This window comes from Ursus maritimus, unplaced genomic scaffold (assembly GCF_017311325.1).
Source record: "Ursus maritimus isolate PB19 unplaced genomic scaffold, ASM1731132v1 scaffold_11, whole genome shotgun sequence".
Classification (NCBI taxonomy): Eukaryota; Metazoa; Chordata; class Mammalia; order Carnivora; family Ursidae; genus Ursus; species Ursus maritimus.
The window spans coordinates 1,941,050-1,968,819 of record NW_024423453.1 but is presented as its reverse complement, the minus strand read 5'-3'; the positions used below and the strand labels follow the sequence as shown (position 1 = coordinate 1,968,819).

The window sequence follows — 27,770 nt, the reverse complement described above, 5'->3', positions numbered from 1 at the left end:
GCCTCTAGTTCAAACTAAAAACCTTAGAGATGTTAACATAATAAGGGATGAAGTCAGGCAAATGAGAAGAAAAAAAGTACTATACAGTATCTTAAGAACTGTCCTGCTTGCTTTCGGTTAGAAGCCCGCTGAATTACTATCTCTAGGCCGTGAACTTTCTATCTTGTGATTCTCAAAGTGTGTTCCATTTGTCACTTACTTCAAGGTCATTTAGCTTCAAAACACCTGGAGTTCTGTAAAAATACAGACCGCTAGGTTGCACCCTTGAACCAGGTGGAGCCCTGGAATCTTTTGGCAAGCTCCTCAGGTAATTATTCCACACATTAAAGTTTGAGAGCATTTGCTAGTCCATCCATTATTTATTGGGGGTTGAGATGAAAGTGGTTCAGAGCAGGCTAAACAGCTGACACAAAACAATTACCCAGTAATATAATGTGCATGGGGGGTGGGGAGAGAGGAAGAGGATAGAGGTAGGAAAAAAATCACACTAAGGTCCGCACCTAACCCCCCCTTTCTTTTTTTAGATAGGTGAAATAAAGATAAGATGAACATTAAGGGAACCTGAAAAGAAATTGAGGTTTTTAAAAAGCAGAGATAAGATGGGGTGAATGGAGGACATTGCCTTGGGTGAGATTATGTGCTGGTTGACGGTGAGAATTAGGACTTCTGGGGCATCCCATGTTGACCCCTGTCCTCATGTCCTGTTCTTTCCTTTGCTTCCTGAGTAGAAGCACCACAGTTAAAATAGTGTCAAAACCACCCACACTCCATTTCCCCCAAAAGAGGGAGAAAGAAAGGATCAGCATCAGGCAATGACCTTGAATTCTCAGTGTTCTAGAAACAGCTCTGATAACAACCAACCAAACCCTCACGAAAGTATCAGCATTCATATGCCCCAGGAGGATGTATATGGCCGGAGAAGAAACATTACCTGTGGTTCTCCTCTGGTCAGAATCTTTAGATGATTTGTCACTCTTTTTGATTTCTTGCTAATTGAATGAATGTTTAGTTTAGACAATTTATCTTTAAGTGATTCATCCTCATCATTCTTCTTGTATTTTAGAACTGAAATGGAAGAATGCAATCATATCTCTGAACACATGCAACATAGAAAGTGTGTGTTTCATCCAAAGAATTCAAGATCCATATTTAAGATAGAAATCTATGTGGTTTTTGACCCTCTGATGCAGGTGCAGTATGTTCTGGCCCCACTGCCCAGGCATGAGCCCAGCTGCCCAACCCACTGATCAGAAACTCAGCTGTCCAGGGGCTTGAGCTCCTCAAAGCTCGAGGTCCATTTACCTTCCACATTAAAGAAATCTCTGACACTGGAGAAAAACTCTCTCTCTTCTTAGATAATACATTTGTTATCTTTGGTCTCTAGAATGAAGCATCAAGACCTCACTAAGGGAACTGCACCCAGCATAAGGAGACCTCAGACTCTAGAGGGGCTCTCCACTAGCTGAGACATTTGGGGTAAGTTGAGCACCTCTCTGAGCTTTACCTTTTTATCTTTAAGATCGTTTACACCTCTCATATTGTTCAAAGTGTTAAACGTTTCTAACATTCAGTTTTGGTAAGCGTGCCAGGAGATGGGCAATCTTACACACTGTTGATGAGGTTTCAACCCATACAGTTTTTGTGGAGAAAAATTGGGCAGAATCTTCTAAATGTATAGTCTGTGACCAGGAAGTCCGTGCAGAGAATCTGCTTTCCATAATAAGCATAACAAAGTTTTGCTTGATACAGCATTTTTTTCCCAATAGCACAATATTGGAAACAATCAAAAACTTAATCTATAGAGGAATAGTTAACTCAATTATGACACATTCAGAAATAGAATAGTAGGGAACTATTGAAAAGAAAGCCAATATTACCTGAGAGAGTGTTCATGATATGTAATTAAGTTTAAAAACCACCCCCAGCAGACTGTAGTGCCACACATGTTCAGGAAAGATGGAGAGATGGAGAAGAGAAAGAAGAAAGAAAATAGAAAAAAAAAAAAGACATAGTAACTCTAAAGAAAACCTATGAAATGTCAGCTATGCAAACTGTAATCATGGGAGTGGAAAATTTTTCCACTTTAATACTGTGAAAGAGTTTAAGCAAACAGAAAAGTAAAAAGAATAATATAACAGTTTTCTTTCAGTCTTGTCAAATTCTAACATTTTCTCCTTGCTTATCTTCATAAAAATAATCAGTTGAAGTTTCTCTGATCCCCATCTTTGGTCCCTTAAAGGGAATTATGATCCTACAGAATGGGGTTGACTCTATCTGTATCTATTTTTACACCTGTATTGTATATGGATTTGTACAATGCATAGTATTATTTTGAATGTTTTCAATGTTTATAAAAATGGCACCATATTGCAAATATATATTCTTCTGTCACTTGTAATTTACTTTTTAGAAAACTCAACTCTGTGTTTTTGAGATTTATTCAATTGACACATGCATTTTAATTTTTATGTTCTCGCGGTATCTTAGTATCCAGTACACAGTTTTCCTATTATCTGGATAAATATGTAAGCTATTTTCTTGCTTTACGAACAGTAGTAGTTACTAGTATACCTGCCTATGAGTATATGGGAAAGAGTTTCTCAAATATCTAGAAATTGATTTTCTGAGTGTCAGGTGTGGGCATCTTCAACTTTACTAGATATTGCCAAATTATTCTCCATAGTGGTGGTTCTCACTACATTCTCAGCTTCAGACTGAGATTCAGCACCTAACATGAGCCCTTCAATTTCTTTTTGCCAATCTGATAGGATGGAAATGGTATGTCATTGTGATTTTAATTTGCATTTCTCTCAGTATAAATGAAGCTTAGCCTTTAAAAATGTACTGGTCTTTCTGAATTGCTTCCTTTATTATTAACCTTTTTTATATTAGAATGTTTTTATTATTGATTTAATATCAGTAGTTATATATTCTAGATAGTAATCCTTTGCCTATGAACTGTCTTTTAATTTGTTTATAGTGTCTCTTCCTCTACAACTTTCATTTTTTTTACTCTAGGCCCTTCTTTATAATTTTAATTTATTAATACAAATACTATTTTTCCAATAAAAATTTAGAAAATAAAAACAATAAAAATAAATGAAGTTGTTAGAGCAGTTAGCTCCCACGTCCTACCATTGCTTTAGTGTTGAATTAAGATTTAAGGTTAGAAGTGCAAAGCCAATTAAGAACTTATGGATACAAATCGCACTGACAGAGGACCCACACAATCTATCCCAATGCATTACTACATCTGGGGTGATGGAAACCATGTAATTATGCCTCCTGTTTTGAAATCTACATTCCACTTCAGACATGAATTTTACATCTTGGCTAACAAATACCTAACAATAATTGCATAATTTGAGAAAGAAATATACTTGCTCCCTTCAATGGAGCAATTATTGCTACAAAATCTCCATTCTTCATGTGCCAGAACCAGATGAGCTTGGTGGATTCGCTGAGCCTGTTTCACCACTGATTTGGCTCGAGCTTCTCACTGCTCCAGCTTCCTGGCCATGCCCCATGTCTCCTTCTTCCCACATATATCACCAGTGACAGCGGGACTATGTGCTATGGTATCTTCAGCTCACAATATGTCACCAGGCATAAGGAGGTCAACAGAGGTCGAGTACAGGGCTGCTTGATTTAAAAAACTTGTCATTTTTTTGGTGTCTCATGATCTCCTGAATCCAGCTGGCCAGGCAAAACTGCACTCTGCTCCTTAGCCTCTAATTCTAGATATCAAATGATCGTGATCATTGGAACTGCTATAACCACTTGGATATTCTGAGTCTCAGAAGTATAAGCAGAATACTCCAATCACAGAAAACACTCAATTCATCGTGTCTCTTCTTACCTAGATCTTTCCGTCTTTTAAGTTCATTGATGTTCACATTAATTTCTTTCACCGCGGTGAAGGCATCTCCCAGTGCCCTGAAGTCTGGGTGAGAGGGAGGGGTGGAGCCCCGGAGTTCACACAGCAAGAGGGGGTATTTCATTACACGCTGGATTGGTTTGATCATCAAAGAGCCCATGTCCAGTAAGTTTGGCTTGCCTCTACAATAGAGATAAATAATATCAGTTTCACAGACAGTTGCCTTATTAACTCCTTTTTATTTTTGTGATTTTTATGATTAATTCCGAAACTGTTTTTCTCCTTATTTTTCCTCCATTGCGTTGCGCACAATTTCTAAAAGTGAAGCAAGAGCAATGGATGACAGAAAGAAGCCAGGCTGAAAGACCCTACTTCTAAGCAAAAACCTACACGAAAACACGTATCTGTCCAAGAGGGACTCAAAGCAGGATTTCCATCCATGCTCCATTTACACCTTTTTTAAATAGCAAGATTCATAATAATAGTGGGGAACGATTTGAGAATGCATTTTTCCATGACAACCAAGAAAAATGCATTTTCCTGATGGTATTTTTGTGATTATTAGTGAGGAAAAGAAATTCGTTATTTAAAAAGATGACTTGCCAAGTACAGTCAAAAGAAAGTATTGTCTCCTCTCTTTTACCAAATTGAATAGTTGAATTCATAATGTTACAGAGGTTCTACCACAGTCCCCAAAAGAGATTTATAATAAATGCAGCAGTTCTCTAAATTAATTATTAATACCACCACTATCACTACTCATTGCTATCACACCACTTCCCATAATTTTCCTTGCGGAATTCTTTTTAGCCAACAGATCTTCAAGTGACTACACAAAAGTGAGCGCTCATGCCTGACTCTTCCTTTAGGAGCTTCTGAAATGAGATTGGAGCCATTCCAACTAGCCAAGCAGTTCACGAGAAGTGAAAAAGCTAGAAGCGTGGTCATGTCATTGTCCAATCCACTGTCATTCATTTGTCAGTGAGGAGTCAGTGGTTTCTAAAAGCCTTTTTATGCATAGAGGCAAATAAAGAGGCACTACAAATGAACACGGCTAGAAATTGTGCTTTGAATCCCTTCTGGTGGACAGATACACCCAGTTATTTTCCTTTAGGATTTTTGCTTATTTGGCTTTATTTTTGAGTTTTGTTTTTGTTTGTTTGTTTGTTTTAGTAAATAAGAATATAGATGGTTTTCAAATCCTAGTAGGTGAATTTTTTTATTCTTCAATTAGTATTTCTAAATATTAATGTAGCTAGATAACATACCACATCATTGGAATGGTGAAATGGATCTAAAAAGCTTTGGACAAGATCAGAAAAGTTTATCATCAGAAAAGATCTGAAAACCCCTTAGAGACCATCTAATTGAACTCTTCATTTGATAAATGAGAAACTAAAAAACTCTGACGATCATGTGTGTGTTCACACATGCGTATACACACACACACACACACACACACACACACACACACCAGTCACCCTCTGTCACATCTCCCCATTTTTGTTTTTATCGTAGCACTTATCAACTCTCTGGAATCATTTTGTTTCCCTATTTGCCAGTGTATGCTCAATTTCTCTGTCATCACTCTGTCTCTGGCATGACATATAGTATTTTCTCAATGAATATTTGGAGATTGAAGTGATAGGTTTCAGATTTTCTGTAATGCTTTTATTTTACATTGAATTTTTTCCCCAAACATTGCACAGTGGTCCTGAATACAATAGACTGAGGAGTTTTATCACATGCTGAGAGAATAATGATACTATAATAGAAAAAGACAGAAGCAAACCAAAAGGCAACATTTTTTTAAAGGAAAATCAAAGTAAATATTAAAGGTCTGCAAGGGAATAAAGAGCTGTTTTAATATGATTTATCTCATACTTTCTACCCATTTACACCAAATCTCTTAAAGAAGGGAAAAAGTGATGTAAGGAGACAGAATGGCAAGGAGGGAATAAGGGGGATAAGGAGAGAGAGATGTTTTGGTTTCCAAGAGGGTTAGACTTGGTGAAGTGGTTGGGAAAAGAAAAATATGTAAATCTATTAGGAATGCTAAAAAAAGTAACAAAATATATTTTCTAACTGATGGTGTATCAAAAGCAGAACATTTGAATATGAAATACAGCATTTTCTTATATATCTCAAGCAGAGAGTCTTCAACAATACAGTAGTTTAGACAGTTCAGTAGAAATAATTCCCTTAAATAAAAACAAGTCTAGAATATGGAAGGTTAACACCAGGAGAAGTCATATCATCTGTATGAATCTGATCAGAATTTTTTCTACATGTTTCCTTTGACTGTCACCAAATATTAGTTTATTTTATCTTCAAAAAATTGCTGAAAATGCCATCAAAATATAAATATAATCAATCAAAGAAAACTCAACTTTAATAAGATAGTTTATTAGCGTGGTCTATTGTTATATGCATATTTCAAATTTTTAATTACAAAAAGTACCCCCAGATGTATTAGAGGACATACTTGTATCTCTGAGTTGCGTCTTTGCTTCCTTATTAAGATCTTTCAAAAAAACCAACCTCAACCTTCAGTTGTGTCCCCATCTTATCATTACTTCTTTTTCCATTACTCTTTGACATCAAAGTTCTAGTCTCTCTCTTTTCTGTTTCAAATGATAATAACAACAATTATAAATGATTACCGTTTCTCTTAAAAGTGTCACAAATGCAAATATTTCAAAAGGCTTTCTCAAAAATGAGAAATCTCCCGAACACTTTAGTCCTCAGACGTGTACTTTGGACAGCCCAAGTGATGAGCAAAGATGTTCTGGTATCTGCATCACACAGACAAGCAATATGGTTGAAAAGATAGAGGATGTCTTTTAAGATAATGACACTCCAGGCATTTGCCCCATCTAATCCCTTCCAGTAAGATTAAGTTCTGATAACTGCAGAGGCAAACGAGTCCTACATACGATATAACCCAGCTCAGCCAAGCACCCATTATCACATACATCCCCAACACAAAGTAACAATTTTCCATATACACTAGGCTAAAACTAAGGTAGTCATTAATTTGTAATTCTGTTTCATCTTCCTCTGTCTTGTCATGAATACTTTGGCAAGTATTTAGTACTATAAGTAGCTACACTAATCTCACTGTGAATTATTAGGACTTTACAAAGTCAAGTAAACACAGCTGGCTTTGTTTTAGCAGCATCCAGTTTTGCTATAAAGAGCTTTGCATCAAATACAAGAAAACAGTCTCACAATGAAAATAAAAATGACATTTAAACAATGTAGAAGCTGTGGCGGAGGACAAAGAACATTGAGGTACACCCATATATCTTAATTAGAGGGAGAAAACAGAGGAAGGAAAAATAATCATTTAACTATTGATCATATTACTTTGAGTTTCCTCTGTTTTATGACCACAAGTATCCTAAATTTAATATTAATTTTACAGTAGCCACAAACCATTTACACTGTTATTGAATTTATTTTCAATTCACTCTCCTTTTAAAACACCTTAAGTCAATTTTAGAAAAAAAAAACTGTATATTGCTGTACACATAAATAAACAAATAGGATTTGACACAAATAAAAAATTGTGAAAATAAATACAGAACCATTAACAAATTTTAGAAGATATAAAGAACATGAACGAATGGTAATTGTTTTATTACGGGAGAGATTCAAACCAGAGAGAACCAGTAATATGCAGAGGAAATAATTTAATCATTCCTCCAAAGATTCATTAGTTAGACCCTGAGAACCTAAGGAGAGAGAGGGAGGTGGGGATTAGATTAAGAAGAACTGGTTGGAAAACTGTTTAAGAAATGGCCTAATTTTTAGGGTGCTCTACAAATAAGGGAGATCATTTGGAGAACTAAGAAAGAGCTCTTGGAAATTAAAAGGATAATAGCAGAAATAAAATCTCAAAAGTGTTGGAGAAAATGTTCAGGAACTTTCCAGAAAGAACAAAAATACAAAGGGATAGAAGATAGAAGAAATGTGAAAAAATTAGAAGACTGGTCTAAAAGATCCAATATTGAAATAAGTAGAGTCCCGGGAAAGTGAGAACAGAGCACATATGGGGAGGAAATCATCAGTAAAATAATTCAAGAGCAGGGCATTAGTCAGCATGTTGAAAGAACTCAATGAGTACCCAGCACAATGGATGAAATGGAGTCACACCTAGGAATTCATGAAACTTCCGACTACTGGGAACAGAGAAGACCCTAAAGGCCTTCAGAGAAACACGTGAAGAAATGGGTACAAACAAATGGTGAAGAAATGAGAAAAAGCTTCAAATTTCTTATAGCAACACTAAAAGCTAGAAAATGATTAAGAATTACCTTTAAATTCTGAAGGTGAAAGATTTTTAATTTAGAATTCTGTACTTGATCAAACTATAAATCACATGTGAGGGTAAAATAAAGATGTTTTTGGATATAAAATTTCTTAAAATGTTACCTTCCATGCATTCCTGGTGAACATCGGAAACTACTGAAGGATGTACTAGAAATAGGAAAGAGGTAAAGAGATTCTCCAGGATGACAAAAGTTCCTCAAAGACAGGTGTGCCCTGTCACCCGGTCCAAACAGGTCAGAAAGGCTCTGGGAGAGGCTTTTTAGGGAGATGAAATTGATGACATCCATAATGCATCTTGCTGTCTTAAGATGACTGACTGTGAGTGTGGCATTAATGATTAGAACAAAGAAAACTAAGAAAATGAAAATAAACAAACAAATAAAAAAATAAATAAAATATTTAACTCCCAGAATAACAAGTAATTGGTTTATTCCAAGGCTTAGTTCCGAAAAAAATTTACACAGATATACTTAAATATAAGAAGTCAAGCACTGATATTGCTCTAATCCAAATGACAATGTAACCATTTGGGAAAAATGAAGAGATGGGATGTGTGTGTGTGTGTGTGTGTGTGTGTGTGTGTGTGTGTAGTGGAGATGGCATAGGGAGAGAGATAAATTCTTGTGTTCCACAGGGGAAGTCAAAACATAATACTTAAAAAAAAGCAAACATGTTTTTAGATTCATGAAGGTAAGTACCAAAATATTAGCTAAAAGATATGAAAATGCTTATGTCCTTTGGAAGCAGGTAAGAGAAGAGGGGACTGCTATTTTTCTTAAATCCTGTAGAACTATTTTTTTTTTTTTAATATTTTCTTTATTTGGGAGTCAGAAAGAGAGAGAGAACGAGTGGGGCAGGGAGGAGCAGTGGGAGAGGGAGAAGCAGACTCCTCACTGAGCCGGGAGCCCAATGTGGGGCTGAATCCCAGGACCCTGAGATCATGACCTAAGCTGACTGAGCCACCCAGGTGTCCCACCGTCTGGCTTTTTAAACCACAGTACATATGATTTTACAAAAACACAAAGGTTTTAAAAAAGGAAACGTGAGAATATTCAAGAAAATTTGGAAAAGGAAGAGTATTGAGCTGAGATTATAGTTGACCCTTGAACAACATGGATTTGAACTGTGCATGTCCACTTAAACATGGATATTTTTTTCAATAAACACAGCACAGTACTGAGTATATTTTCTCTTCCTTAATGATTTTCTTTTTGTTTATTTGTTTTTTAAAGATATATTTATTTATTTTAGAGAGAGAGAGGACACGCTCTGGGGGGAAGGACAGAAGGAGAAAGAATCCTCAAGCAGACTCCCCACTAGACATTGAGCCCGACGAGGGGCTGGATCCCAAGACCCTGAAACCATGACCTGAGCCAGAATCAAGGGTTGACCTCTTAACCAACTGAGCCACCCAAGCGCCCCTCACTTACGATTTTCTTAATAACATTTTCTTTTCTCTAGCTTACTTTATTGTAAGAACACAGTATGTAATACATACACAACATATATGTTAATTGACTATGTTCTGAGTAAGGCTTCTGGTCAACAGTAGAGTAGTAGTAAAGTTTTTGGGGAGTCAAAAGTTATACATGTCTTTTCAATTGCATGGGGGTCAGCACCCCAACCCCCATGTTGTTTAAGGGTCAATTATAGTTATATCTTATACTAAAATATAAAGCTGCAGAAATGAAAGCAGTTTGATATGGGAACGTATATGGAGAGAAGAGTAGCACAAAATAGAAAATGAAGAAATAAATACAAGTATGTATGAAAACTAAGTAAATATCAGTAGAAAAAAATGAATTATTCAATATCAGGTGTTATGGTAATTATCTAGCCATATAGAAGAAAATAACAAAAATGAATTCTTTACACCAAAATAATTTCCATATAGATCAAAGATCTAAATGTTAGAAATGAAACTATACAAGTTGAAGGAAACAGTATTATACTTTAAAACAGTCTTGGAATTTTTAAGCAGGACACAATATCTAAAAGCCACAGTAGAAAAAAAAGTGATAAATTTATTTTAAAATTTAGATCTGTAAGGGGCCCCTGGGTGGCTCAGTCAGTTAAGCGTCTGCCTTCAGCTCAGGTCATGATCACAGGGTCCAGAGACTAAGTCCTGCAGTGGGCTGTCTGCTCAGTGGGGAGTCTGCTGCTCTCTCTGCCCCTCTCCCGGCTCATGCGCATGTGTGTTCTATCTCAAATAAATAAAAAATAAAATCTTAAAAAAAATTAGCTCTGTAATACTGTACAGACAAAAACAAAAACAGAAGCGGCCATAAACAATGTTAAAAGTCAAATGAGAAGCTGGAATCATATAAGACAGAAAAAGGGTTAATATACTTTCTAATTAAAGAACTACTATCAATTAGGAAAAGATGAACATCTCAATAAAGTAATCAATAAAAAACAATTCATTCGCGTGAAATACAAGTGGTTAACCATATATGAAAAATGCTCAGGATTATTATTAATGAAAATTAAAACAATACAGTACTATTTTTGGCTTACTGTATTGCCACAACATGTAAAGATACACATATTGTTTCTGCTGCTGGCGGATAGGAGATAAATGGACAATTCATATACGGTAGTGGGAATGTTAGTTAGTTCAACTTTGCTTAAATTTTCTGGCAGTAAGTATCAAAAGCCCTTTGATCTAGCAATTCCACTTTTAGAAACTCATTCTAAGAAAGTCAAATTATTGTACAAAGATCATTTATAAGAATAAACACATAACATCAATCTTTACAAGACAGACATCATTCAAGTATCTATAAGGGTTTGGTAAACTAAATTATGGTATATATATATCAGATAAAATATTATGCAGTCATAAAGCAATGTGGATTTATATTTACTGACATAGAAGGGTGTCCATAATATACTGATGAATGAGGTGGTAGGTTGACATAAAGGAAATATATAGCAGTCCTGTGTTACCCAATGTGCGCACGTGTGTGTGTGTGTGTGTGTGTGTGTGTGTGTGTGTAGAAAAAATTGCAGTGTGGTGAGGGACTCATGAAATGTTGCAATAATTAACTCTGGAATGTGACTACTAATTGTCTTCTCAGTCTTCATTTTGATTTTCTATATTTTACAGTGTTTCTTTAATAATTTTAAAAATATCAAGCTTAAGAAAGGAGAAATAACATTTTGGGATCTATAGAAACCCTGAATCCAAAGGTGGGACTATCTGGTGAAGGCAGAGAACACATATAAAAAAAGTGTGAAAGCATAAAGGTGAAACATGGCATTTCTGGAGAGAGTTAAATTTAGAATAGTTATGTTTTTCTTGCTTTAGAACATGGGACTTGTATCAGATGCTTTTCGGGGGACTTTTTGGTTCAGGATTCTATAATTCTTGTCCCTTTAGTACTGTCGTTGATGTTTGCATAAGATTATAATTCAAAATAAACATTTTAGAAGTTAGAAATATCTTTTTCTGTATTTTTTAAAATGTAGATTGTAAAAAAAAAAAAAAAAAGAGCCCACACACAATTTTCCGTTTACATAGTAAGGAATTTTTTTTCGAAGCATCTAAAAACCCCACATTTCCTGAATGCGCTCTTGGTCACCATATTCCTGGCCTTAGCTGCTAAGGAGCCAAACAATTACAAAGCACTTGACATTGCCTTTTACCCTTTTATGTAGCAGCATGTGCCCCTCATGACCAGAGCGCGAGAAGCAGGAAGGAAAATACCGCACAGCAAACGTGGCTTTGATGCGCATCCAGCCACACGCTGTGATCCTTCCTGGTCTTTTCTAGTTCTTGATGTATAGAATAGACTAGAAGGGGCATCCGAAGCCTGCTAACTCCCACGCAGCAGGATTGTCCTAAAAGCTAGTGCCATTTTTTAAGCAAGTATTTCGATACAATGTACTGTTTGTTGTAAGCATTCTGTGTGTAGGAGCTTGTGCATGCTAACTGCATTAAAAGAATCTCTCACTCTGCTCTGAATCTCTCTTTTTGGTCTTTTGGTTATAAAGACCTAAGGTTTAGGAAAAGAAACCTGAGCAGAATTTGTAGCCCAGGAAGTTCTTCTGTAATTCACATAGTTCTTCTGTGTGAATCTCCACTCCTCAGCACAATGCCAGGGGCACAGGCTTTTGAATGAGACAGCATNNNGACCAACCTCACCAGCTATCACCGCAGAGAAGCCTGGAAGGCCTCAGCATGTGAAAAGACAAAGGCCCCTTTGCATTATGCACTTTTTCAAATTCGATGGTCTCAGAATTGGGAACTCATTGAACAAAACTCACATCTGTTTGCACTATAGGATATATATTTTTTTACTTTTGAAAGGAAAGCCTTAAAAAGTGATAGAACTGGGTGCCTGTTTGGTGCCTGTTCGGTATGTCAAAAACTAACTTCTCCGTCCCCTGTATGATGGGTGCCTGGTTCTTGCACCTCACTTCTGGGAATCTGTCTTTCTTCATGGTTGCTCTGCAACAAAGCATGAATGATAGGTATTTACAGCTTAGTTAATATACTTCTTATTTTGTGGGGTTTTTATTTCCTGATGTACAGTTTCAGGAGTTTAGAACACAGAGGCACACACGCACATAAAGACATGTACACAAGCAAACACACAGGCTAGGAACTCAGGCCCTTAGATTATTGGTGACCATGCTTAACCAAATATGTGCCTTTTTTCAAGTCCTGGTAAATTTGAGTTTGTATTTAAGCCAGTATCATCCTTTCAGTATTAGACTAGACATGCTTTCCCTTCTATAAAAATGGATATCTTCCAAAGTGTGTGTATATGTGTGCTATTTTTATAAGATAATTTCTATATTGTCTTAATGACAAGTTATTTCATCTTAATATTTTATATATATGTTAAACGTATTATATATATATGTTTGATTTTTTTCCTCTGTAAATCACTAAGAGTCTAAATTAGAAGAAACCCAATATTTACTATAATGCATGAAGAATCTTTTCTTTGTACGTTAATCTACAGAAACTTCAAAAACAGTATGGTATTAATCTGAGATTTTTTAAAAAGTCTAATGTCATTCTTAAGAAGGTGTGTTTTTGGACACATTAAGATTGCTAAACACATGTGTGATGAGCAGTTCCTAAAGAGTTCCTGGCATCAGCAAACTTGTGATTTAAATAAATTATACCCCAGGATTCTTCTAAAACATTTTGTAAAATTCATGAGATAATTGAATATGTACGATCACCTCAGACAAATTGGAAATAATGTATTAAAAGCAATAAACATAATTGTAAAAACCAAAAATTCTAATTTTTGGAAATACTCAACAGCTTTTTGCCCTTGATTTTTTAAAGAATTTTTATTTGAATTCAGTTTAATTAATATGTAGTGTATTACTAGTTTCAGAGGTGGAGTTCAGTGATTCATCAGTTGCATTTAACACCCAGTGCTCATTACTTCAAGTGACTTCCTTAATGCCCTTCAGCCAGTTACCCCATCCCCCACCCTCCCATTATCTTTACATTTGATTTCTGTTATTAAAACAAAAGTACTTACTGTTGCATGTATATTTTCCTGCAAGACAGGAAGAGAAAAGTAGATTAATGTAAATCTGCATATTTGAGGTAATACACAAACAGTATAAAACCTTTAAATTTTTATTATATAAAATAAAGTGATAAGTTATTTTCCATGAATGTTTTATAGAATTGGTTCATTATTTTATAGTCACATCCCTAAAATTTTATCTGTAGCATGTTTACACCAACCTCGTTTCACATTCTATATAGGGTTAAAAACCATTGATTCAGAATACAGAACCATTGATTTTGATTATGTGAAAATGGATTTAAACATCAATTTTTGTTTACATCATGAAAAAAGAGACTCTGTTAAACATAGTACAAGACTACAGAGTAAAGTATAAATGACTTGCAGGAAATGGCCATCAAGCACTACAGAGTATTTCTGCATACAGTTTAATGCAGGTTATCAACAATTCACCTATGCAATGAGATAATTCCCACAAAGCCTTTCACTAACCATGGCTAGCTTTCGTGCCTTCCATTTCGCTCAAGTACAGTGAGTGTCCTTCCAAGGCAACGTGATCTGCCTCTCCTTTGCTTTCCTCTCTACCTCATTTCCTGTTGTTCACAAACTCCCCCAGACTATGGCAACCACACAGGTCTCCTTGCTCTTAATAAAGTCAAAAGGCAGGCTCCAGCCTCCAGCTCTTGGCACTTCTTGCTTCCTCTGCCGGCTTGCTCTTCCCTTGGGTGTCTACATGGCGCACTCTTTACCTCCTTCAGGTCTTTGCTCAAAGGTTTCTTCCCAATGAAACCTTCCTGGTCCAATTTTTTAAAAATTGTGCCTCACCTCCTACACTGCTCTTTATCCTCCTCCCTGCTTTATTTCTCTCCATAACACTGTCACTTTTTTATATACCATATACTTATTTATTGTCTATCTCTCTGCTCCCCATCTGAATGAGGGCAAGGATATATGCTTGCTCTGTTCTCTGCGATAGCCCCAGTACCTGGAAAGTGACTGGCATTTGGTAAGAATGCAAAACATATTTGTCAAATTAAACAATTAACAGTAAGAAAAAGAGGGAATCATTCAAGTTAAATTTCAGGCATAAGGGAGATTAGAAGTTTTTCTCTAAAAGCTTCATTTGGGGGCGCCTGAGTGGCTAGTTGGTTGGGTGTCTGGCTTCAACTCAGGTCATGATCTTAGGGTCCTGGGATTGAGCCCTGCATCGGGCCTTCTGCTCAGCGGGGAGCCTGCTTCTCCCTCTCCCGCTCCCCACCCTTATTCTCTCTCTTTCTCTCTCTCTCAAAAATAAGTAAATAAATAAAAATAAATAAGATAAAATAAAAGCTTCATACAGCTAAAGTAAATAAAGTTGTAATCCGTGTTAATAGCCTGATTACCTTGACCTCTGGTTTCCAGTCTTTTAGAATACAATGAATATTTTCAATATTAAAAAATGTATTGGGCCCCATCTCATAATAGTAAACGGTCTTTTCATTTTCAATAATTGAGAACAAAATCCATGATAAATACCTATGTTGAATTTCATATTTAATGGACTTAAAAAGTTTGAAAAGATTATTCCCAGTGCTCTATGTAAGTGGAAAACAATAGTATACAGATATGAAAAACAAGTACTCCTTCACTTGTGGACATCTTATATGAATGGATTCCTCGACATCTCAAAATAACTAGGTTCTGCTGACTCTTAAGACCTCCTTGTTGGAATCAAGCAGAGAATTTTAATTTTTAAAAAATCAGCGACTGCTATTATTTGAGGCAATTATTCACTGCTGTTTGAAGAGCACTTCTATGAAAGGGATTGCACCACCACTCCCCCCGTACCCAATATCTCTTTCCACTCATTTCCTTTAAGCTCACATTTTTGTCTCAATTTCTGTCTCCTTCTAATGAGGAATTTCATTTTCCCAGTATGCTCTGTAGGTCATAGATCAGAAAGTTGGGGGAGAAGTTGAGTAAAAATATAGATGCATTTTTCTGTGGAAGCAAACAAGTGAACAATGTGATCATTTTGGTGCCAAAACACAAAATTTGAAGTTGAAAGAAAAGATTGTTCTTTTAACTCCTAAAGAAAACATGGGCATTTTTTTCTCTATTTAATTTATTTTAACAAAATAAAACCAGTATTATGACATAAATTAGCATGGTGTTTAACAGAAGTATAGCATTTTACAAAAAGGAACCTCAGAGGTTTTCCAACAGGGAAAACCTGTGGGAGTAATGGCATAATACCATTACATTATAATGTCTCCTTATTTGCTCATTTTTTTAACATCTCCTTTTTAGCCGAAAAATTTCCAGAAGTTAGCCCCAGCCAAGGACAATTCAGGAAGAAGAAAGTTAAACTGCGTCCATTTACCCTTTTATGGGGAAAGTAAAAATAAACCCTCTACCATACATCTTACCCTCATGGGCTCATTGTAATTTGACTTAAAATTAACACATTTTTTCTGTGGCTATTTCTTAACGATTATAATTTTGTTCAAACATGGTACCACATCACAAGGAACTGAAAAAAGTTTCCAGAAATCATTTTAATTTTTATTTGGAACATTCCATTAGAATAACATTAAGAAATATAAAATGTGGTGAAAGAATTGAACCGTATTCCTTTAGGTTATGCGTTGTTCCTTCTGAATAGAGAAGCTGTAATAGTCAAAGGAACAGCCCAAGCACCCAGATGACTAGAAGTTAGTTTTCCTCCTGAGGATGGTGGCTTCGGTTAGGAAGAAGAAAAATGTATATAAATTTATAACAACAAGACATAAAGCTGGAAACGTGTCTTCCAGCTACCAAAAAACTTGGAAAAGCCCCTTTGTTCTTTATCTATTACAAAATAAACATCTCTAGGGCCTCTAAAAGACAGCGGGCATTTGGTGGTATTTATAGCTAGAAAAACAGAAAAAGGAGGTAGCAGACAGGCTATTCTAATTATAGTTACACTTGCATTTATGGCTATTCTATTTTTCATTTTCCTCATACAGATCAGAAGCCTCAAATAACCCCAAAGAGGCTATGTAACTAGAGCTTTAGCAAATGACTGCCATAAATTTAGAGACTGTATTAATAGCATTTTCATGCAATCCTAGGGGTCACTAATGAGAATCTGTAAATACTCCTTGTTGAATAAATAAAAACGTGCAGATTTCCAGTTTGCAGGCTGCGGATGCAGATGTGATATTGTGCTTCCAGAGAGTTTTAGCCTTTTCTTGCTTAAGGACTCCAAACCCTGAAATTATTGCTTAGATTGTATCTATAGTCATGAAGAAGGTCTATGTGCTTCAGGGAAAGCAGCTAGTAAGTACTGATTTCTTTTTCTGAAGTGGTTCTTAACCTGAGTATGTATCCACAACCACCTGAGGGTGCTTGTTAATATGTAGCTAATATGTAGCTTCTTGGACTGGACCCTAGCAGTCTTTCCACCCCCCCCCCCCTTTTTTCTTTTTTTTTGGTCTGGAGCAGAGCGTTCAAATCTGCACTTTTAATACACATCCCTATGGATCAGACACAGGGGAAATCATATACCAAGAAATGCTATCTTAACATTTCAAAGGGATTCAAAATTATTTTCTAGATACAAATATTATTTTCTCTTTTGAAAGATAATGGGCTTCAAAGAATAGCCAAAGGTTATGAGCTCAAGTCTGTTACAGAACCAGGAAATCTCTCTACCGTCCTTTTGGAAATTAGTCTTGAACCTCACCGTTACAGACGTTATTTAAATTAGGTGTGTTATTCAAATTAACTCTGGTATTGTTATTAAACTTTCCAGATGGTTTTGTTTATCTACCCAAGTAGAAGGTGTGTTCCTAGGAGGCAAGAACTGTGCATACAAATATAAATATATATATTTTTAACATCTAGCACCCTTAATAAATATTTATTAGGCCCTCAATAAACATATTTTAATTTTAGTTCAAATGCAGCCTAAGTTGCTTTAAAAATCTGCTTTAACTTCTGAGACCTGAAGCCACCTCTCTTATGGATATTGCTTCAAACACTGTTGTTCCAATATCCCCTGTGCAGTAGGAAATGGAGGCCACACCTAATATTCATTAGAAATTGGCAACTGTGCACTTGGGCTCCGTTATTTAGCCACAAGGAAAAGGCAGAGCCACAGTAATAGCTTTGACTGATTACTTGGCAAGGGAAGCCAAGCCCTTGGGGTGTTCCAGACTCTCTTTGGCCTATAAACCTGTTTAAAAACCTGTTTCTCAGAATTTAAAGCTTAGCTCAATTGGGGTCAGTATTATAGTAATGTCAATAATTCTGCTCTCAGCTTTCAGGCAGACCAGTACAATTCATCATCAACTTTATTTTCATGGAAAGGCAACTTTTGGGAAAATAGCTCTAACTTAATCTATTTTATTTTGATTTTTCTTTCCCTTAAGAAATAGTTGTGCCAATATTACTTCACTTGGATTTCATGCTTTCTAAACCTTAGCACCTTCCAGTGCCTGAAATTATCCCCTAAAATCAGAATAGTGCTGAATACACAAGATTTGGGACATCTACCAAGGCAATAACTCAAGGCTTTCAGAAAAAGATCAAATAAGTCATTGGGTCTGAAAGTCATTTTCAGTAATTGAGACTTCATGATGTTTCAGAATTACCTCTGCCTTGAGCTGCTCTTAGGGGGTTTGGTACTGGGCTACACTGCCAAGTGGAATATTCTGGCAGGGTCCATTTCTTTCTCTTAGGAGTCAAAAACCTTAATGAATAATAAACTAGTGTTCACCCCCACTGAACAGACAGCTCCACTTTTAGTCAACTGTTAGGAGCACATGCCAAAGTAAATTAACTACATCTGCTCCCAGTAGGGACCTCCATTCCCAGGCTTGTAGTTGGAGCGATGGCCAAAGTTGTGCACTTGCTGTGAGGTTTCTAGAAATGGAAGAGGAGGAATGATTCAAGATAGACATTTCTTGGATCAGATCTTGCCACTGGATTAAGGTAGGAAAACTGTTTATTCACACCCAGAATAACATCATTCTTTCTCCATAGGAAAACAAATATCTTAGAAGTATTTAGAAGATATGGCTCCTAATATAAGAATTTATTAAGATGGATACTGGATACAACTTGAAACTTTAAGGTTTCTCTGAAGTGATTTCTAACATTGAACTAAATTGCTAATAGTGGAGAAATAATGAATTGGAGCTACTCGTCACATACTATCTTTAGGAGTTACCTGGTCATGTTAAGCTCCTTGTGGGCAGTGTCTAATTCTTTTTTTTTTTTTTTATTTGCAGCAGCCAGAACTATGGTCGGTATAGCATAAGCACTAAATAAATGCTTGTGATTTTGTGATTTGAATATACTCTTTTCCATGATATGAAAAATGGGTAAAGAATTGCACCAATTGAATGACCAATAGAAGACAATAATTTTTAAAAATTCTTTGGACCCCGTTTAAAGCCACTTTCAGTCCCGGTTCTAGCCTGGAAAGACACTTTCCAGAGTCCAGGAGCCCCCTATCTGTGGGGGTTTTAGTTACTGCAGTCAGCTGTGATCCAGAAGCAGATTCCCCTCCTTCTGAATTGTTAGCATGTATAGGAAAAAAACAGTATATATAGGATTTGGTACTATGCAAGTTTCAAACATCCACTGGCGGGTCTTGGAACATATCCCCTGTGGATAAGGTGAGGGGGCTACTGTAGTCTCGTGTAGTCTCCTGATTTCACTTTAATTCAGCTACCAATCTCTTGTACCACATTAGGACCCCAATTTTTGTCCCCGTACAATAGAGTATATAAGGAGGGAGTGTGCTAGAGGCTCAGACTGATTGGTGTGCTTTGATTTAGATATCACAGCTCTCTCTGGTTAAATCTTTGACAACGGATAATCCTTAGAAATGAAAGACCACAGTAGAACCACTGGGGAAGAAGTGGAGTAGGGCAGGAATTCTGGCTTTAAGCTTCATGTGGTAGAACACGATATACTCAGTAAGATGCCAGTTTCATTTAAAAGAATCAACCCAAACACATGTCCATATTTATGCCTATAAATAAAATAAGAAACAGTGCCAGCTGTGGTTATTAATACATGGTCTAGCAAAGAGTTAATACATGGAGTAGCAAGGGTTTTTATCTTTTTTGTGCTTCCTTCTATTTTTCAGATTTTTATAGTGAATACTTCCAGATGAAAAAATGTACGTGATATAGCACCAAGACTTTAGGGATGAGGAAGGAAGTCATGACTGATTCTCCTGAAACTAACTAACAGGGTCTGACCTGTCCTCACCAATCTCCCCTCTTTCCCCACAGTGAATCTGGGAGAGAGATTCATGCAGAGAGTCATGGGACATTTCACTGTTCTCCAGTGCTGTCTCATGTGGGGGCAGGCAGGTAACAACAGTGTTAAGAAGGGCCTTTTCTTCCACATTTCATTTTTTGATACTGCATTTTTCTCTCTCTACAGAGCCCCGAATCATCCCCAGTGTTATTTTTAGTCATGCTCACAGGGGGGAGGAAAAAGTCAATCAGGGTTTCTGGCATGTCAGCTTTTCATAAAGGGAGCACAAAGTAGAGCTCCCAGCAAGCCTCATCAAATGTGGGATTTATGTGGGAACTTTCATCTACATCCAGTTAAAATGTTCCCTGCTAGGCATGGAAATCATCATTTGAAAAGGCCTTACTTTAAGGACTGGGTACAGTGGCTCAAATGTTGCTTCAGCTCTTCTTCCTTTTCATAGGATTCCAGTACGCTGTGCGCTTCATCATGGTGGTAGCAGTAGATTTTATAAATATCTTCCAGTGGTCCTTTAATCTGCAGGAACACTTCTCCTGATAAATGCAAAACAAAGGGAAAATGACGTTAAGTCAGACCAAACGGACACTCTACATATTTATTCTTTGACAATGTTGACCAGTATTAACAAATTGGATAGGTCCCACTTTATCCCCAGGTTACTCAGGAGGGGTAGAAGCCTTCCCTTCCCTCCTCTTCCCTCCCTTCCCCTCCCTCCTCCCCTCTCCTTCTCCTCCTCTCTCTCTGTTTCTCTTCCCTCCCTCCCTTCTTTCCTTCTTTCCTCCCTCATTCTTCCCTCTCTCCTTTTTTCTTCCCTTCCTTCCTTTCTTTTATAAAATGAAGGATAAAGAGCTTAATGGAGACAGGCAGCCAAAGAAAGCTGGTTTTCCCAGAGGTGATTTATGTACTCGGCTGGTGTGCAGGATCCCAGTTAAGGGCAACACTTTAGAATCAGCCTGTATGGGTTTGGATCAGGCTGTGCTACAGACTTGGACAGGTTATGTCCAAAGAAAATGACTATTTTTACTCTCTGAGTCTGTTTCCTCGCCTATAAAATGGGGACAATAATAGATTCAATTTGAGGGGTCATAAAAATTAAAGGGGCAGTGTGTGTATAGTACATACACAGTAAATGCTCAAAATGGAGTAGTTATTGTTAATTTGTTAGAGGTATGGAAAGTGAAATTTCAGGTTCTAGGTAAATTATTTTTTGCTGTTTATTCCACTATCATTTCCTGAGATTCTCTGAAAGGCAAGCAATAGAGTTTAGGGAAATAAAATATTTCCTTATATGTCATAACAGAAAGAACTGGCCATTATTCCTGTTAAAAATCAATCATATGGGGCGCCTGGACGGTGCACTTGGTTAGGCATCTGACTCTTGGTTTCGGCTCACGTTGTGATCTCAGGGTCCTGGGATTGAGCTCTGGGTGGGACTCTGCACTCAGTCCGGAGTCTGCTTGAGATTATCTGTCCCTCTCCCTCTGCCCCTCCCCCTGCTCTCTCTCACTCTCTCTTTCTCCCTTTCTAAAACAAACAAATCAATCTTGGGGGAAAAAAACTCAATTGGATAATACTATAAGCTACTGTTATGACTGTATCCTCTTAAAGCAACTTGGGCTAATTGTGTCCAGGCATTTAAGGAATCCTTTTTGATAGTGTGATAGAATTACATCTGTAACTGATGACTCAAGTAGATATTGAACAATAGTGGGATTTAATCACCCACTCCATTACTTGAAAATGTATATTAAGCATCCACTACACACCCCGGCACTATGTTAGGATGATTGGGAGACACAGAAAAAAATGTGTGATGCGGTCTGCTCTCAAAAACACTGCACATTTGGGACGACAATGATTTGGGACTGAACTGATTGGGAGTTACACAGACCTACCAGTCTGCACCGATTATAGTAACAACAGTCTGCCATTTTTCCTACAGAAATAGAATGCCCTTTGTATTTTCAACATGCTCTGTCCACATTAACCATTTAATTCCCTATGTATATGAGGAGGTAAGAAGTTATTTATCCTCATTAAATGAGGATGGGCAGTTCTGAGTTTGTAACAAATAAATGATTTTCCCACAGTGGAGGCTAAGCCAGGATTAGAGGCTGTATTCTCCTCAATTTTACTTAGGTGTTATTAGCTCTCACATGTCAGAGCTTTACTGGACAGACATGTACAAAGTGATGCAGTTGGAAAGAACACTGAACTCAGAATCAGAAATCACTGTCGTCTAGGTTTTGGGGGGCAACTGAGTCGATTCTCACCACACCTGAGGATGAATTTGAGAATTAAGTGGAATGTAGATATAAAAACACCTGAAATGAACTAGCTGCTTAGTAAACATCACTCGTCCCTTAATGCTACCCTACTGTTTCCACAATTAAAACACTAGTACTTCTAAAGTATCACATTCTGTTCTAATTTATACCCAGCCAGAAAGAGACTTTTCTTCCCTTCCCATTATATGGGATTTCCCTGTGATCTTAGTTAAACTACGCGTGTGTGTGCATGTATGCATGTGTGTGTGTGTATGTCTTGTCTGTTTTTTAATAGTGCTTTTCTTTGGACTTTTAAGGAAACAGTGTCTATGAGCATCTTTGGAACTGAAGGTTTGAGGGATTTTTGTTTTGTTCCTGGGATTTTGCTGAATTGATTCTTCTACCAGTGCAATTCTTGCAGATCTGGTCTTCAAGATGGTTACCAACACAAACAATAAGGAACAGAGCAGTTATAAGAAGGGAAAATCAGATAGGATAGTAACTAAATTTAGGGTTGGGCAGGAGGTGAGGAGAGCCCCCCAGTAACAGAGCCAGGCAAACAAAAGCAAGGGCTTTGGCTGGGGGAGGGTATTACCACCCAGAAGTGGGAGCTAGTGGCAGGCCCAGATAAAGCTCAGCAGCTAGTCAAGAGGAGAGGATCTGGATACACACAGCCCAGCCCAAGATGGAATTGTAAATATATGTGTTCACTACAAAGCAGTTTAGAGTAGAGACAAAGAAAGGAAGAGGTAAGGACAACCTAATAAATCTGTAATAGGATCAAGACAGAAAGTCAAAAAACAAGGGACAAAGACATTTGTTTTATACACAATGAAACCATTAATTGTAAATTCACACACACACACATACATTTTAACAGAAATGGTGTGGTTTGAAAGAATTTATAGCTCTCTCCTTAATAGCAGAGTCAATTTTTTTACTCTTTTCCAAGTAAAATTCTGTTGGGGCTCTAATAACAATTATTGAAGTTAAAAGATATTTAAGCACTCTAATTGAAAGTCATTTATTCACCCAAAGGCCAAGTACCACACTGGCGGGCAGAATATTTGATTCCCCTTCCAGCCCTACCAATGTATTCTGCTTCATAATAATGCAGATAAAGCCATGTGTCTTGCAGCAAAGAAGTGATTCTGTTTCCACGGTAACATAACTCTGGGCTGCGTTTCCTTCGAAGTGAAGGACAACTGCTCTGTCTAATGGGTGTGGGTTTGAAGGGATGATTAGGAGTGGAGGAAGGACTGAGCCAAGACCAGGGAAGGTAATTTTACTTCCGGCTGACTGTCACAAAAGCTCTGGAACACTATAAAATAAATTTAACTATCATGTGCTTTTTAAAAAAATTCTACAACCCAAGAATTTCTGCATTGGCTTTCCCCAAAAGCAATGGCCATGCAGAGGAGGCAAAAAAAAAAATGGACCTTTTTCCCATTAGTTATCTCCTCAACAAAAAACTCCCTAAAATATTGAACATGTTTTATGTCCTGGTATCATTATTCAGGTGTTGCAAATTGTTCCCTGCACTAATATAAATATATTCACGTTTCTCTTCTTGGTCCACCTCTTCTTTACTTTCGGACCTTCATGTCCACCCCAAGATGTGCCATGCCAAACGATATGGCCTCTCTATTATTCTGACCCCACTACACAATGAATTTCCCCTGCAGGGCAGTAAACCAGGGTATGAACAGTGATATTCAAGAGATCTTCATGTCCTAGACTTTGTTTAGGAAAATGGCATAAAAGGGAACAAAGCAATTACTTCATCCTTGTTTCACAATAATTTAATGAGGGATATTATGTACCAAGCACTTTGGTAGGTACTCAGATACAACAAAGCAATACTTCCCTCAAGGAACTTAATGAAGGCCAGTTAAACTCCCATTTACAATACTTTGTATAAAACACAGAGGGTCATCTGATCTGCTCTTGAGGACTTTTTAGCAATTTCTGTAACAGCTTGCTCTTGAAATAGGAGCTATGAGTGAATGCAAAGCACAGAGACACACAGAGGGAGTGGTCTAGTATGGCTGGACAGTGCCATGTCTGTGGTAAAGTTCCAGAAGAGGCTGTACTTGTAGGCAGGAGTCAAATCATGAAGGACTTTGCATGTGAATAAGGAGCTGGGATGATAGCCTTCAGGTGATGGAGAAGTACTGATGATTGATTTTAAGCAGCAGACTAACACGATTGGATTATATTCTAGAAAGATTACTCTGGTAATTAGTCATATGAAAGATGGAGTTTGAGGGAGGAGTTAGTGAGACTAGACAAGAGAATTCAATTTAAAAACTTCTATTGTAATATGAGAAATAAATAATGAGGGCTTGCACAGGAAATTCTAGCACTTAAGAGAGAGTGCTCTAAAATCAACTGCCTATTTTCAAATCCTGGTTTTACCATTTACTCCTGTGACATTTGGGAGAGTTACTTGACTTCTCTGTTCTTTAATTTCCTGATATGTAAGATGGAACAATAATAATAGTAGTAGGGTTGTTTGAGGATTAAATGAAATTAAAGCGTGTAATATATCAGTAGCTGGCACATGCAGATGCCCAATAGATGTTAGCTATAACCGCTAGAAGCAAAAGCAGGGAGGATGGAGAAGAGGGCAAGATAATGAACATTGACATATGTGAGAGATGAAGAGGAGAATTCCAGGCATATCCCAGGATTCCAGTTTCAGTAAGAGTGTGGATAGACAATGATGATAAGATACAGAGAGTTTATGTGGAAAGACCATGAGTTTAATTGTGATGTACTGAGTTGGGTCACCCAAAATATATTTAAGTGGAGGTGTCCTTTATGGAATTGGATATGTGAGTCTGGGATTCAAGAAACAAAGATCTGGATAAGAGGTGTAGGTATATAAAACTCAGGACACAGAAGCCATGACTTTAATATGATCATGCAAGGAAGTCTACAGAGTGAGAAGAGGGCTTGAGGACCAAATGCTGGGGCACCCTAACATTGAAGGGAACCTAGAGGAAAAAGAATTTGCAGAAGAGCTTGAGAAGATGCTCAGTCAGAGAAAAGGGAAGAAAACTAGTATTGGTGCCAGCCAAGCCAACGGCAAAATCATGAGAAATATGGCAAATAAGTCTGTGGATGACGGAGGGCGCCATGGTCCCCCAGTATCAGTTTTCCCCTTGAAGCAATAACATTTTTCCCTGCAGCAAAATGAAGACTACATTTCCCAGCCTCCCTTGCAATAGGGGTGGCAACGTAACTAAAGTCTGCAGAAGGTTGTCCTGTGACAATATCCAGGACCTTTAAGAGATAGCTCATCATTTACCCCTTCTTCTCCATATTTTCCTTTGTTCTGCTGGACATTACCTTGTCCATGAAGGTAAGGCCAAGTGTGAGCTGGAAGAAGCTTGTATCCCAGAGTACTTGCAGAGCAGAGCTGCCACACAGACCTAAAATACATGCCTTTAGACCATTACCCAATAGAGAAATGGATATCTCTTTTTTACGCTAGTAATGTTTTGTTTTGTTTGCTCTTTCTACCAGCTGGACTTCATTCTAATCAACACACTGTTTCTTCTCCTTCCATAAATATTTTGGGAGGAATCATGACAGTTCAAGCAACCCTCTTTACTTCCTGTAAAATCTAACTCAAAAATCTGATGAAAATGTTTCATAAATTGTTACTGATGAAGACTGTTATGGACTGGATGTTTATTTCCCTCTAAAATCCATATGTTGAAGCCCTAACATCCAGTGTGACAGTGTTTGGAGGTGTGACTTTGGAGATAATTGGGTTTAGGTTAGATCATGAGTGTGGAGCTGCCATGATGGGATTAGTGCCCTGTAACAAGAGGAAGAGACATCAGACTTTCTCCATCCACCATGTGAGGATCCAGTGGGAAGGTGGCTATTTGCAAACTAGGGAGAGGGCTATCACCAGGAATCAGGCACCTTGATCTGGACTTCCCAGCCTCTGGAACAGTGAGAAATCAATGTTTATTGTTTAAACCACCAAGGCTGTGGTTATGTGTTAGGCAGCCTGAGATGACCAAGACACAGAGTTTCAAGTACAAAGTTACTTGTATTACCAAGAAAAAAATTGTAATGAGTTCAACTCTAAAAACCAACTATAGTGATGTGAAAAGAGCATCTTGGTTACAATTTTAAGCATAAATTATGGTTGAAGATCTATCCCCAAAGTTAGTTCTAAGTAAAACTTGTTTGTCAAGACAGAGTATTTGCCACACAGAGAAGAGAGTGTGAAGGCTTTGAGGACAAAGGGTGGATATGACCTACTCCCTAGAAAGGACGTCCAAGATCTGGGTGAGATAATATGATCCTCTGGCTGTCACTCCCCTGAGAGACACTCACAACTGAGTATACCTGCCATCCCCAAATGAAAGAGCTTTGCTGGCAGCTCTCACCAGGAGGTCCAAGGAGAGCTCCCCAGTTTGCTTAGCCTCCTTGGATGAGTGCCCAGCTGCTGGGACTGAACAAGGCAATGGATTAGTCAGCCAAATGCCAGATCATGGATATGTTTCCTTCCTTCCTTTTCTAGCGCCCTTCTGTTCTCCAGGTCAGGGTAAAGTGAGGAGGGGAAATGAGAAGAAAGAGACGGGAAGAGTACATGCTGCTTACAGAAATCACTACCCTTGGCCTTTAGTCTCATTTAGTTCCTACCTAGCCTGGGGATAAAACTGACAACTGAGGATATCCTGGCAACTCTGGTTAGGGTTATGGAATTCAAACCAAATACGGGTGCCAGGTGGTGCATGAGACCGTGGGATTAACACAAGCAAATCCCTTGAGTATCAATTTTATGGAGACATTTGGGAAAACCCATTTTCATAGAAAAGAGTAGGATGGAAAATTTTTGTGAGTTCTTAAGATAAAATGAGACTTCGATGTTGTTTCATGTCTGTGGCAGTGGCTTCGGGTAATAACTGCATTCCCTGGGGCTCCTATTTCTCTTCTGCTATCAGGAATATTTTGGTAAAAAATTCTCAGAAGCTCTAGAATAGATAAGTTCAGAAAAAATGGATTTGACAATGAGATTTGACAATTCTGAGGTCTCTGGTGACATGGTACCAGTGATTTCAGAGGCATAGTGTGAAGCAAGATGGAGAGGTGAGGAAGTGGGACTAGTAAGGCTAGCTACACCATGAAGAGAAAAAAGGGAAATGAGGGGAGCCACAGTGGGGTGTGGGGTCCTGTCCCAGGGCCATTGCTGTGTCCAGTGGTGGGAGGACAATGTGATCATTGTGATGGAGTCTAGTAAAGGAGAGGTCATGAGGCGGCACCCACCCACCACATCTGTCAGTTAGAGGTAGCTGGTAGCAGGGCAGGACTCACTGGGGAGCATCAGTGGGCATGGAGGAAGAGTTAGGGTCTCCTGACTGTGTCCAGAGTTAGTGATGGCATTTGGGGCAAATCAGGCTCTTGTAGTCAGGTGGTTGGATCGGATGCTCTTTAAGTATTGCTCCAATGCTCACATTCTAGAATACCGCTGTTTATTTTGATGATAACTCCTAGCGTCTTCCTGAA

At 37.7% G+C, this 27,770-nt stretch overlaps 1 protein-coding gene across 1 annotated transcript in view; it reads right to left on the bottom strand.

The window, feature by feature from the left end:
* ARHGEF38 (Rho guanine nucleotide exchange factor 38) overlaps positions 1–27,770 on the bottom strand; it is a 118,547-nt gene that overhangs the window by 23,877 nt on the left and 66,900 nt on the right. The window contains exons 4-7 of the mRNA XM_008689388.2: positions 20,357–20,504; positions 13,723–13,740; positions 3,860–4,059; positions 932–1,065 (exon numbers count right to left, since the gene is read on the bottom strand). Of these exons, the coding sequence (XP_008687610.1) occupies positions 932–1,065; positions 3,860–4,059; positions 13,723–13,740; positions 20,357–20,504 (500 nt within the window). The remainder of the gene's footprint in view (positions 1–931; positions 1,066–3,859; positions 4,060–13,722; positions 13,741–20,356; positions 20,505–27,770) is intronic.